At 34.0% G+C, this 15,216-nt stretch overlaps 1 protein-coding gene across 1 annotated transcript in view; it reads left to right on the forward strand.

The window, feature by feature from the left end:
• Window positions 1-11,826, forward strand: part of LOC142334454 (zinc transporter ZIP1-like) — a 37,913-nt gene extending 26,087 nt beyond the window's left edge. Inside the window, exons 4-5 of the mRNA XM_075382479.1 lie at window positions 1,349-1,561; window positions 11,654-11,826. Coding sequence (XP_075238594.1) covers window positions 1,349-1,561; window positions 11,654-11,766 — 326 coding nt within the window. The 3' untranslated portion in view covers window positions 11,767-11,826. The remainder of the gene's footprint in view (window positions 1-1,348; window positions 1,562-11,653) is intronic.
• Window positions 11,827-15,216: the final 3,390 nt, after the last annotated feature.

Below are 15,216 nucleotides of genomic sequence, written 5' to 3' on the forward strand. Positions count from 1 at the left end.
GTGTTCGTAACTTACGTCTCCGAAGTTATCCGGGAAAAAATGCCGATGTGAGTGGAGGAAATGTATTTTCAAAAACATATTACATTCCATAGCTCTGTATGAAGTAAGAAGTTGATCAACAATATTCTGGTAATTGTCGGATTTTTGTTTGCCGACAAAACTTTTGCAAAAGTCTTTAAATGAAGCCCAAGCTGTATTTTCTACATTATTTAACATCGAGTTAAATACATCATCTTTGACCAACTCTCTTATTTGAGGACCAACAAATATTCCTTCTTTAATTTTTCCTTCATTTAACATTCAGAAATTTCTGCCTGATGTACAAAAATCCGGGACTGCCCTGCTTCATTGGTTTTACAACATTTTTCATTAGTTTTAGGTTGATATCGAGAGGGGGTAAATTATTTTTTTGGGTTCAACTAAAAGGGCTCATGAATAATATTTTTCCCGTTTGGAGTTATGTTGTCTCGTTTCTTCCACTCTTTGGTAACATAATGTTTATCCCAAGCTCGGCTGTCCCATTCGCAAAGAAAACACATGTACTTAGTCTAACAAAATAGTCTGCATGCCTAACAAAATAGTTATAACTTTCAAATAACCACATATGTTCCAGCTATGTTTTTTGTAATTTATTTTTTCAAGAACGTCTTTCATCACATCGTATGTGTCTTTCAAATTAATACCATAGGCGATTGGTATCGAAGAATATTTTTTACCATTGTGTAGTAGAATCACTTGTAAACTATGCTTGGACGAATCTATGAAAAGCCGCCAGTCCTCAGGTATATGAACTTGTCCCAGGGAACAAGCGTTTGTTACCGCTTGATGGTGATAATCGGTCTAGCCTCCCACGAGGTGCTAGCATACCTCACCGTTCTAGCCTCACACGTAGTCCCCACGGGAAGCTAACTGTTGTTAACTGATTTTTTAAAAATTTATTTTATTTAACGTAAATTTAGTTCTATTATTTTTGTAATATTATTCATTCGATCGATTCGAATCGTTCAGTTCAAATACAGCTCACACATTGAATTAATGAACTGTGAAATATAAGTATATGTAAGATTCTATACAAAACCGTTAATTTTACTTATCTATTTCTGTTGTCCATGTAGTTTTAATATAGGATTATTTGATCTTGAGAATAGAAACCTGGCTGAAATCTTTTGCTCGCAATAATTTAAATTCAAAGGGTTTGCAGGTCTATATTTTTACCATTTTTTTCATTATTTTTATGAAAGGAATACGCCTGTAAAGTACGGCAAATATTTTCTGAAACGCTGTTTTTAATATTTGAACGAATGAATACCCGGCCGATTATTAAAATTTTTGTTTGTTTTTTATACAGGAATATTGTTAGGACTTTTATTAACCGGAAGCGAGTTAAACAGTCATAGCATCAGCATCGCCGTAGTACAAGGATTAGCGGCAGGAACGATTCTGTACGTAACCTTCTTTGAAGTTTTAACAAGAGAAAGATACGAAAGATGTTCGTCTGGACTTCTTGCCGTACTAATAACCCTACTCGGGTTTCTCTTTATGTTAGCTTTACAACTTATAGGTAAGTCGTCGATACCTTGATCTATAGTATTAATTTACTCGTATATATCCAATTTACAACGATCGATTTGTACAGTGTCCCGAATGTGACCGTGCACCAAAACAAATTTCAATGGATAAAATACAATTAACCTTTTTTTTTTTTTTTTTTTTTTTTTGATATTGTCAGCAGTGAAAATAACGGCTGACTTTGTAAAATAGTTTTTATTATTGAAGGTTTTATTTATTCTTTTGAACGGTACGAGTGTATTAGACAATGGTTTTAACACTTGAAGCTCGCATTTTTAGGTTGAAAATGCGTTTCATTGTATAGGTAAGGACACGAATACGCGAAGTAAATGTTTTATCGAGATTTTTAGACATCGATTTTTCACAACGCAATGATATGTAAAACTTGAGAAATTGAATTTCTTGGATTTCAATTTTTTTTGCGGTTGTCAAAGACAAGCTTGAGTCTGAAGACCGTTTAACCTGAAAGAAGAGAAATCGATGAAGAGGATAATTTTGATCGCATAGTTCAAAGTTAAAAAAAAATCTATCAGAAAATTGCCACATAAAGCAGCGGAAACTTCAGAATGTAGTACGCGTAGAGCATCATTTAAAACTACGCCCGTACAAAGTAACTGCAGCGTTATGCGATACTGGTTTTCTCCTAAACGTATCGAGTATTACCGGTGGTTTTTGGATTTCATTACCGCTGGATTTTGGATTTTATAAATGAAAAAGAGAAGACGTTTTCGGTGTATGATTTATTTTTTCAGACGAAACGTAGTTTCATCTATCGGGCCGTGCCACAGTTGAAGAATAGTATATGATTTGTGAATAATTCTCATGTGATCTTGGACTGACCATTACATGATTCAAAAGTTATATTTTATTATTAATCATGCATGGCCCGTCGGTATTGATATAAATTAATTATATAATAATTTCCACTTACCAACAATTTTTGTTATGTCCGTGCGCTTTCGGATATTAATCCATCATCAGGAACATTTATGTGTCATGTATTATAATTATTTCATTCACAAATTAATATATTAAATGAATTTTGAATTTTAAAAATAAAAATTTTAAATACAACAATTGATCGTCAAAAGTTAAAAATTGTCCGTCATGTCAGTATGAAGTTCTCAATTCACTGTATGAATTCTCATAAACGTTCCTGATGCTGGATTAATATCCAAAAGCGCTTGGACATAATAATAAAAATAGTTGGTAAAGAAATTATTATATAATTAATCAAAAGTTATAGTTTAGTGTATTACATCACGTAAGCGAGTAATCTTTCAGTTCTTCCACAACACATCCGACACGGAATGTTATTTAAATGAAATCATTTATTCTTTCACATTACTGGAACCTATATCTGATAAGATAAATCAACGATGCACACCGCCATTGTTTCGTTAAATTAGCTGCGTGATATTTTCGATGAAGGCTCATTTCAAAGCGCACGTGCCAGATCTTATACTTGGAGATTTTTATTTATGAGCAACAATGAACAGGTCTGTTTAAATGAACAATCCGCATACCCTGGACGAATTGAAAAATAACACGACTGAATTTTTAAATATAATTACTCTTTTGGTTTTCAGTTTGCATTTTCAAATATTTTAAAACGAGTTTAGCACGCCTGGAATAAGTTTAGGTGTGCATCTTCTGTAAATAAAAGTTCATTGTATTAAGTATTATTCCTGTTTATATCATTTTATATTGAATATAATAAATTAAATGTTTTTAAAGATTGCTGCACAGTTTCATTTGGGAACATATTAAAATTAATCTGTTCCTCATAAATATATAGTGATACAAAAAGAATGTAATAACTTTTACGACCTGTTCTACTGATGAACATAAAGAAGAAAGTTCATATAAACACACTTTCGGAAACGTTTCGTTAGCGAGTGTCGGCTAGAGAAAGATTTCTCCCTGATTTCTGTGCCTTCGGTAAAATTAAGCCAGAATATAATTCTTGTGACCCAAATTAAGTGGTCAATTTAGTGGTTTTAACAGAAATCTCATCTGGTGAACTTTTTTTTAAGACCATAACGGATCACTTAAGTTCATTTTTTTTTTTTTGGCAAGTTCTTTCTTTCCTTGCTGATTTGTTGTTTTTCAGCTTTTCTTTTTTGCCAGTAATTTCTAAGGATTTCAGATTTTCTTGCCCTTTCTTGTTCAGAGTACACCCGGCTTATTGTTTTCTTGGGTTTTGATAGGAATCTTGTTTCTTTATTTTTTAATTTCTCGTAGTTTCCGGTTTTCGTTTTTAGGTTTTCACGGGTTATGTCTAATTCCTCCATGTCTTTCTGTACTTCGTATAACCAGTTCGGTCTCCTTTTCTTGTTCCAGAAAAGTTCGATTATCCGTCTGATAAGTCTGGTCTCTTCCATTCTGAAAATATGTCCTAGAAAGGAAATTCTCTTCTTTCTAAATTTATTAGTTATCGGGATGATCGTTTGGTAAATCTCTTCGTTTGGAATAATTCTCCAAATCCCGTCTTTTTTAATGTTTTTCTCGATGCATCGTCGTAGAATCTGTCTTTCAATCTTTTCCAGTTTGTCGGTAAACCTTGTCTGGTACGGTCCAAATATGGTTTCGCATCCGTAAAGTATTTCTGGTAGGATAACTGAGTGATAATGTTAAATTAAGCAGAACTACTTTTAGTAGTTTTCGAGAAATCTAGGGTTAAAGACAAAATATTGGGGTTGAAAAACACACTATTTTATGTTGGCGTGTTGAATATGTAATACACATGTTAAACGTTTTAAACAAAACTTGTAGAAAGTTTGATTCGAAGTAAAATGATACCGATAGAATCCTCAGAAAGTAAATGTACAAACATAAGAATTTCAAAAAAGTTTATTAAAAACAAAATATATCAAAATGTGATAGATTTTAACCAGGCATAAACGAGAAAAAAATTTCAATATTACAAAGTAAAAAATTTTAATATTTTTGAAAAATAAACGATCAAAATTAAAAAAAGAAGAAAATCCTAAATAATTTATAGACATCTTTAAAGCTAATTAAAAATTATCTTTTTGTAAATTTGTTTGAAATAATCTATTTCATAAGTATTATTATAAAATAATATTTAATAATATTATCAGCTGATTCCAACAGTTAAATTTTAGGTAGATTTCATAAGAAAGTTACCTTTTGTAATGGTATCATGATTCGACTTCCAGAACATTTCGACGTATCTTCGCGTTTCACATTCCCCAGACCCAAAACCTACCGTCAGCTCAAAAGTTTATATATACATCTATATATATATATCTTTTTTTTTTTCACTTTTTTGTGGACACGATAACTGCCGTAATTGTACGCCAATTAGTTTCAAATTGATACATAAAATATAACGACCCAAAAACTCGGTCGAGTTCGTTAATTAGAAAAATCGGACTATGGGGGTGGAAATGAAGGGTCTTTTTCGAAAAAAATAACCAAAACATCGCAATAACTTTCTTATTAAGTAAAATATCGAATTCGTTTAAAGTTCCTACTATTCTTTGGATAAGAGCTCTTTGGGCCAGAAGGGTCTAAACGTTTTTGATATCACTAACCATTAGCTCAGGGGATAGAAATTTTGAAGACAAAAAACCTCCCTTAATAGGCACAGTATCGAATCGGTTTAAAATTGTCCTTAGTCCTCTAAACATTACCTAAAACGTTTGTCAGAAACAATTTTTGATATGACCAACCCTTACGCCACCGGATGACCAAACTGTTGTTGGAATTGTAAGAAGATGGGGCTTGTCGTACGTAAACATGAGACACTTTTTCAAATGGAACCATTGTCGTATCGAGTAAATTTGAAGTTTTTCGTAACTTTAAGGTGAAAATCTTTTTTCACTTCTTAGCACCGGTGAAATCTATCTCCGCCTCCGGCATGCCCAAAGGGATTTTTGTAGTACTGTATTTGAACAGCTATAAAAATTTAAATAAGTGAATGGATTAATTAGTGCGCCTGTGTCATTATCTAACAATGCCATTTAAATTTTTCAATGTAGAATACGCAGAAATCATTTTTTTTATGGGTTCTGCAATGGAAAATTACGAATATCATGGAAACACTACGAACTGGAGGAGGTTCCAGGTCACAGAAGCTTTTCTTCGGTGTTTCGGTGCTTACGCACCAAAATACCGAAGCAAAAAACCGCCGGATGGATTAATGATCATTTTCATATATTACTGATTGGCAAAAATAACATTCTGACCGGGAAGAAGCAAACTAAATTTAGCACATTGAACGTAGCCCGGATATCAGTACCGGAAGAATTTCTTAACGCATCGGTTTAACACCGAGTAAGGTCTTACGAACCCTTTGAAAAGATATATTCCATTCTTTTGATCTGCAAATGGAAAACAATTATTTCCTAGAGATCATCCTGTACGTTAAAATTTTTGGACGATGTTAATAAAGTAAATTCTATTTTGTTCACTGAATAAGCCACATTTACTCGAAGCGGAATTATTTATTTAAAAAACAATGACGTATAGAGTCACGAAATCCACACGGCACCGTCGAAGCCGGATACCAATACAAGTTCCAAGTAAACGTTTGTTGCAGTATTATAGGGACTAAATATCGAGACCGTTTATTATCAACGAGAATGTTTCGGGGGTTCATACTTAAACTTTTTGCAGAATAATTCGTCAAATCTGTCGGAAGATAAGAATAAAATAAATAATTCTCCATCACAATAGGGCAACTCTACACTTTTCTCTAACAGTTTCATTATTTTTCTGTTTAGCCTCCGGAACCACCGTAAGGTATTACTTCAGAGGATGATATGTATGAAGTAAATGAAGTGTAGTGTTGTACACTTTCAGGTCGACCGTTCCTGAGATGTGTGTTTAATTGAAATTCAATCGTCAAAGAACACTGGTATCCAAGATCTAGTATTAAAATTTGTATAAAAGTAAATGCCTTTATTAGGATTTGAACATTAGAACTCTCTATTTCGAAGTCAGCTGATTTGCAATGACGAGTTCACCAGTAGACCCAACCGTTGGGTTTTACTGTAACATTTAGACGACACTTAAATGTGATTTTTTAAAAATAGTGTATTGCACATGGTGGACCTATCGACCGGCTTTCAAGGTCGCTTGACTCAACATCTATGGAGCAGCTTGAAGTCATTAGTATATGAACAATGGTGTAATACAGGAGAAGAATTAGTTATTAGAATTTTCAGTGCGGTAAAACTATCACAAAACATCCCTGTTTAATTACGGAAAGCGCTCAAAATTATTGTTTGTTAGGTAGAGTGATGTAACATTGGGGCGGACTTTTTCAGCAGTTTATTTATTTGTTTGTAATTCAGTTTTATTGTTTACTTTTCTATTTGTTATTTTTCTACAATATTTAATTCTTTTGTTTTGTGTATTCAACATTTTCTTTCGTTTAATACAGTTAAAATCTGCTACATTCTGATATGTCTTTTTTCAATAAAATTTGAAATTCTTGCGTTTATATTTAGTTTACGTAAACTTTATTCATACCATTTTACTCAAAATCAAATTTTCTGCAAGTTTGGTTTAAAACTTTTACGTGTTTATTACTCATTTAACAGAACTATTTTACGCTAAACATAAAATAGTGAAATTGTCGATCCCTATCTTTCCATCTTTTACCCCAGATTTCTTGAAAAATATTAAAATAATTCTCTTTCGGCACGCCGGAAGGCGGAAGTAGATTTCACCGGTTCTAAGTAGGGGATAAAAAAGATTTCCACCTAAAAGCTAAGAAAAATTTCACATTTATTCAATACGACAATGGTTGAATGTGAAAAAAGTTTCACATGTTTAGCATACAATTCCAGCAACATTTTGGTCATCCCTTGCCGTAAGGGTTGATCATATCAAAAATTGTTTCAGACAAAAGTTCTAGGTAATGTTTAGAGGCTAACGACGACCACTTTAAACCGATTCGATACTGTGCCTATGTTAATAGGCACAGTATCGAATTAGGTTTGTCTTGGAAACCCAATTTTTTCAACCCCCTGGGACAATGGTTGGCAATATCAAAAAACCTTACTTAGATAACTTTTAGGCTCGTATCCAAAGAATAGTTAGAACTTTAAACGAATTCGATATTTTACTTAATAGGAAAATTATAACGATACTTTGTTTTTTTCGAAAAAGTCCCGCCATTTCCACCCCCATGGTCCGATTTTTCCCATTAACAAACTCGACCGATATTATGGGTCGTTATATTTTATGTATCAATTTCAAAGTGATTGGCGCAAAATTACGGCAGTTAACGTGTTTACAAGAAAGTGAAATACATATAAATGTATATATAAACGTTTGAGCTGACGGTAGTTTTGGGGTCTGAGAGATGTGAAACGCGAAGATATGTCGTAATTTTTCGAAGATCGAATCGTGGTACCCATTACAATAGGTAGCTTTCTTATTAAATCCACCTTATACTGTTCTTGGACCTATTTTTTTTTTTTTTAGGTCAGATTTAACATAAAACCACTACTAGATTTACCTTTTAATTTAGGTTCCAAGAATTACAGTCGCTTAATTTTACCGAAGGCGCAGAAATCAGGGTAAAATCTCGCTATCCGACAGTCTCTAAGGAAGCGTTTACGAAAGTATCGTGTATATGAACTTTCTTCTTTATTTTTACCATAGAACATATCCTGAAAGTTTGTTACATTTTTCGTGAAACACTATATTTAATAATACATTAGTGTTCATTTTACGTCTGTTATCAGAAGAAATAATGAATTTTATGAAAAAAATGGTTTTGTTATCTCTAATTGTGGAAATACACAATAAATATATTTGCTGCTTGAATACAGTATTAAAATATAAAAATACTTACCGATAGCATTTTTATGGCAGTTTTAAGATATGTGAGGATTTAATATGCTAGATATGTTAAACATAATTTACATTCCAGTCATAATGAGTTTTGTCAAAGAATAATGAAAAACATTGTAAAAGTCAGTTTAAGTAGGATAAAGTACGAAGAGAAAGAAGAGAGAGAGAGACATCGAAGATAAAAGATAAATTCATAAAACTAACACGAATATCAGTCGCTTTTAGGTAGTTGAACTCTGGCTTCTGTTTAATAAATATGTTATTAACATATGCAAAACAGGTTCAACGACTCGTTTAAAATGTATAGTTCTGTAGGCTATACTTATGAGTAGAAGAATAAAAAAGAGCTGATAGATTTATTTTCTACTTTAGCTCTTTAAATCGATGCGGTAGCTACTTAGAGTTTTCTCCTTCTGCGCCTGCAATACGTCGCGTGCAGCTATGACGTGACTAACGGTTGTAACCGTGCGTTAAATGCAAATTCTCTGGATTACTTAAACAAAAAACAACACCATGTTCTGACTTCGTTTCGGAAATACTGTTTTTAGAGTACGATATCGATCTTTTGAAATAGGTTTACTGTTGATAAACAAACTGACACCTTTCAACCTTTAGATTATTGTGAATGAACCGTATAAAACGGGTTTTTATGCAGATTCCACTAGTTTATTTTCGTAACAATATTACACTGAATGAATCTATAAATATAATAAATTCTTCCTTACGTAGGAGGTTTTCCTTATTTTATGAAGTTAATACAATTTATATTATCTGTGCTGCTTAAATGGGTTGATAAAAAACCACTTATATCCGTGGTTCTTCGAATTTAAGACGCACTCTATATTTAGTAAATAATTTCTGGAAAAAATAAAAATACTGTACAATTTATTTATTATAAATAACAGTAAGTCATATCCAAAAAAATTACAATGAAATTGTAAACCGTATGATAGGAGTTTCGCAGATATCATTTCTTCCATTTAAAAAACAAAAATTTCTTTAATATAAATAAAACTGTTTTGAACAAAATAACACTGATATCAAAAAAGGTAAGACACTATATTTCTATTATCAAAATCTGTTATTAATTTAGAATTTCTTTAAAAAAAATACATGTTAAATATACAGAGTGATTCAGGAGGATAGGGCAATACTTTGGCAACTCATTCTAGAGGCTAAAAATAATAAAAAAGTTCGTATAAAAATAGGTCCGAAAACGCTTCGTTAGCGAGTTATACAGGGTGAAAGGTTACGCCCGAGTTTCAGTTCCTCCGGGTAAATTATCGCTTCCTGAAATTCTGGGAAGGTCAATTAAAGAGCAAATTCAATTGTTTCTTATGGTTTTTGAGCTGGGAAATCGAAAAACATAGGTCCCAGAACTGTATCTCTTTTAATTTCTAGGATATCCCACGTAAAACGCCAAAAATAGGGTCAAAAACACATTTTTTTACGTTTGACGTACAATAACGTTGTTAAATTGGCAATAAATCATACATTTTTTAAACAAAAATTGTGGAGAATTTAATTATAAGAAGATTGATGTAAATAATGACAACAAAAAAGAAATAAAATTTTAAACATGTCGACTTTTATTAACAACAAAACCGACGAAAACTTAGAAGAAAATGTTACAAAAAAAAAAGTGAAATGTGTAGGAGCTCCATCAAGTTGGTAATACATTTCAATTCGTTTTGCTAAGGGGATATCTTCGAGAAATATAATAAATTCATTACGTAAAAATTCCAGATAATTTCTCCCTGTGACACGATGTTGTAGTATGAAAGGACCAATTAATTGGTCATCTATGATACCACACCAAACATTCATTGAAAATCGTTGCTGGAAATTTTTTTCCACTGTAGTATATGGGTTTTCTTCAGACCACCGATGCGCAATCCGTGTGTTGTTTATTCCGTTACGAGTGAAAGTAGCTTCATCCGAAAATAGTATAAATGGAATTAAATGTCGATTTCTATTAACCCATTGACAAAACTGCAGCCGAATATGAAAAGGATGCAATCTATTATTATTTAATGTCCTCCATACTACTTTGTGAAATATTGAGCCGTGTTGCAATTAATCGTGTGCTCGTTGTCGGACTACGTTGAACCATCTGCAGAATATTTTCACCTTCATCAGCATGATTTGCTTGTCGTTCAGACGAAATATGAGCGCTGGGAAGTGTATCATTCTCACGAAGATTATTAAAAATTCTAATAAATATTTTACGATTTGGTACAACACGACCAGGATACCCCTGTCGATATTCCGTAACCGCTGCCGCAGCACTTCAATTGCAAAATCCATAGATGAAAATCATGTCGGCGTATTCGGTATTAGTGAAGATACGCGGCATTTTTCAAAACAAAACTAAATCGAATTTCCCTTTTTTTAACAGACTTAATTTTTATGCACTGTAAAATGATTACAAAATTACACTTCTTAACAGTGTTCTGAAATTTTTACGATAAGAATTCGACGTAATACTGCAAACACGATTGATCAGCGAAAGGTTATTTTACACATTACCACAATTAACTGACTACAATGAGTAGTATTTAAAAAAATTGTGATGAAGAAAATCAGTGTTGCAAACTTGTTTTCCGTTGGTCTAAAATTATTGTACCTACTAGACACATCTGTTTTCTTTATTTGTAACATTTTCTTCTAAGTTTTCGTCGGATTTTTGTTAATAAAAGTCGACATGTTTATAATTTTATTTCTTTTTTGTTGAAATTATTTACATCTATCTTCTTATAATTAAATTCTCTACAATTTATGTTTAAAAATGTATGATTTATTTCCAATTTAACAACATTATTGTACGTCAAACGTAAAAAAAATGTGTTTTTTGGCCCTATTTTTGGCGTTTTACATGGGATATCTTAGAAACTAAGAAAGTACAGTTCTGGGACCTATTTTTTTCGATTTCCCAGTTCAAAAACCATAAGAAACAATTGAATTTGCCCCTTAATTGACCTTCCCAGAATTTCAGAAAGCCTTAATTTACCCGGAGGAACTGAAACTCGGGCAAAATCTTTCGCCCTCTATAACTCGCTAACGAAGCGTTTTCGGACCTATGTTTATATGAACTTTTTTCTTATTATTAGCCTCTAGAATGAGTTGTCAAAGTATGGCCCTATACTCCTGAATCACCTGTATGTGTACAAGTAAGTTATGTGGTGTCCACATCAGATTTTTTCATTAATTTTAACATTTATTTTATTGATTATTGTGTATGTTTTTGTAGGGGTCCATGAACATGAGTCACACGAGCATGAACACCTTGACTGTCAACTAATAAATAATGCTAACAAGGAGAATGACTTACAATCAAATTTTCTTGATGATTTTCAATACTAAATCTGTAAATGTTTATTTTGTTAATTTTATTATGTAAATAAATGATTTTGTTGCTAAAAATTGTTTATTTAATTAGATGTGTAAAATTAGGCGATGTGTGTGTTTCCTCTCATTTATTAATTTTGAATAACGATCTATTCTGTCTATTCCAGGATGAAAAAATTCTTATCCCGTAAAATATATAGAAAAACAATAGTTTTTTACTTTTCATTTAAATATTTAAAATTAGTTTTTGTCAGAAATGGTGTTTCAGAAATTTATTTGTTTAACTCTTTATGGGCAAACAGATGAAAAGATTATGAACACCTAGAAAGGGTAACACAGAATTTTATATATTATTTTACACCTTTCAATATTTAATATATTGGTCAGAACATTTTTATTTGTGAACACAATATTTTAATCTGAATCTATTGTACAAAATGGAATTCAATAAAATAATATTAATTTACATTTTAACAATTACATTAAGAAGTTGGAAATATGAACAACATAAAAAGTATATTTTGAAAATAGTAATGAATAGTTAAGTGTGAAAATCATTAAAACAAATTTTTCCCATCCTATGACACAATGCAACTTCACAAATATTGCGTTTCCATTCTGAATGAACTGGTTTTTTTTATATGTAAGGGAATATCTTTGCGGCAGATCCAAATGGTGGGAGCTGGATTTCATCCTCAAATTTAATTCAACGTGTTTTTTTTGTCTAACTTTTAAAGGGTTAGCTCTATTGTTATCAGCACAACAATCGCTTTTTTAATTGTACTGTTCTAGGTGTCAGGATATTTCTACAAATTTTGATGATGGCTTAGGTCTTTGACCATGTTTCATATTAAGCTCTTTATGAATGATTGAAAGCTAAATTACCAATACTTTCTCCATTCTGATGTAATTTTCATCGTTCTATCGGTTCTCTTGTATTTTTTATTCACTTGTACCCATTTCATTTTATAGGTTAGATACTTTTGGGCAGTAGTTACAAACTGGATTCTCCAAAATTGACAATTTTTTAATTTTTAACAATAACATTTACTTTACAACACTAATGTTATTAAAACAACTTTGGAAATTAATGAAGTATTCCAAACAAAAACATTTTAAATTATAAGTCCTTAAAATATAATATGCAGAAACAAAAGTGGTGAAAAAATAAGCAGATATGAAAAATTATTAGCAGATTGAGGTTAACAGTGAATTCAGAGCTGATCCCGTATATATTGACGTTCCCAGAAGAGGTCACGACCGAGGCTTTCGACGATGACTGTCTCCTTTCAGTTTGTGGTAATTCACGACCGTTCCCGTAGTCCTGCAGGCCCTGGTACGTGATTATTTGCCTAACCGTATGGCTCAGTATGCACACCTGGCTGTAAAAAAATTTTTTACCAGGGATGCCCGCAGAGTTCCTGAAAACGAAGTTTATGCTTCTCAAGGGTGCAGACAAATTATCATACAGTCGTAACCCCCATATTAAGTATAAAGGCTGTGTAATCAGCCGAGTTAGAGTTTATAAGTACCTAGGTATTTTGTTTGACGAGAAGTTGCTGTTTAGCAACCATATTAGGCTAGTAGCGGCGGAGCCGTCTCTGTGATGCACGGGCTTAGGATTGCTCGGAAGGATTACGCGCTGTCGGGCGCGATTTGTACATGGTGTACCGAGGTGTCTTCGAAAGTATGACCTCTTATGCTGCGTCCGTTTGGGCGCATATGTTGGAAAGAAATGGAGTTCTTGTTCAAAATTGAAGGAGTGCCTAGCGCAGAGCTTTAATCGTATGCACTGGTGTGTTTAAAACAACCTCCTACAAGGCTACCTCAGTATTTGGAAAGGCTCTCCCAATCGATTTAGTGGGGAAAGTTTGGGGGGCCACGTGGAAATTGCGAAGAGGGGGAGCCGAGGTATTTGGGATGCGGTTTCGAGCCGGCCTGTACCGGAGCGTAACGGTATTGCAATACCCCGGTTCTAAATGTCGAACAGTTGCCCATCTTCCACCTGCGGAGGAGGCTTTACAGCCTCGCGATGGAAGCATGGCAGGAAGAATGGCATTGACGTTCCCAGAAGGGGTCACGGCCGATGCTTTCGCCGATGACTGTCTCTTTTAGTTTGTTTTAGTCTTTTAGTTTGGCAATTCACAACCGTAGCTAGAACATCTAGCGCAAGCGACCTTGTCAACCTCGGAGGGCTGGATGGACATTCAAAATTTAAGGATTTCTGTGTCCAAGACGAAGTTTATGCTTCTCAAGGATACAGACAAATTATCGAACAGTCGTAACCCCCATATTACTATAAAGGCTGTGTAATCAGACGAGTTAGAGTTCATAAGTTCCTAGGTGTTTTGTTCGATGAAAAATATCTGGAGCAACTACATTAGGCAAGTAGCGGCAGACACCGTCTCAGTGATGCGTAAACTTAGGAGAATTGCTCGGAAAGACTATGGGTTGTCGGGCCATCAAATGTACATGGTGTACCGAGGTGTCTTCGAAACCATGAGCTCATACGCGGCGATCGCTTGGGCGCAAAGATTGGATATGAATAGAGTTCACTTGTTCAAAATTTAAGGAGTGTTCAACGCAGAGCCTTAATTGTATGCACTGATGTTTTTAAAACAACCTCCTTCGAGGCTACTACCGTATTGGGAAGGGCTCTCCCAATCAATTTAGTGGTGAAAGTTCGGGCAGTCATGTGGAGATTGGGGTATCGAGCCGGGCCAATACCGGAGCAGAACTGTGATCACAATGCACCGGTTCTAAATTTCGTTTGTTGCCCATCTCCTACCTGCGGAAGAGGCTGCAAAGCCTAGTGATGGAAGCATTACAGCTGCAATTAGACACCACGACTAAGGGATGATCCTTGTATAAGTTTATACAGGATCTGGGGGAATGGTATGCCTCAAGCTCATTTTTAAGGGCAACGGGTGCCCAAGTGCCCACCAACCATGTTAATTTAAACCAATATCCGTTTCGGTTCTGCCTGGCAGCTGATGAGCTGTGCGTCAGCATGGAGGTCCAGTCAAATGAACACCTGATGTTTAACTGCCATGTTTTTGTGGGGGGGGGGGGGTCCAGAGACCAGGTCACCCTGAAACTTAGAAGTCAAGGGGAAAATTTTCCACTAACCAGCGGCGAGTGTGGCGAGAGCCGAGCCGCATTGTCAGACAGTATGAGAGTTCCTTGATGCGGTTGCTTTGTTCAACTGACATCAGTAGTTTACCTAAGGAAAAGACTCCTACTGCGCTGCTTTGTGAAGCTAACCTAGAGATATATATGGTTGACCACCAGCTAATTAAGGCCCAAAGTGCTTTAATATGGTGGTCAGGTCAGTACCTGACAGCCAGTGCTGGCATTCAGCGACCTAGGCGTGGTAGAGAGTTATTGTCCTCTATGAACTAATTTTAACTTTTTGATAAGTCATATATTTTAGTATGTAAACAGGGTGCGCCTATCCATTTTAGT

This window comes from Lycorma delicatula, chromosome 1 (assembly GCF_047948215.1).
Source record: "Lycorma delicatula isolate Av1 chromosome 1, ASM4794821v1, whole genome shotgun sequence".
Classification (NCBI taxonomy): domain Eukaryota; kingdom Metazoa; phylum Arthropoda; class Insecta; order Hemiptera; family Fulgoridae; genus Lycorma; species Lycorma delicatula.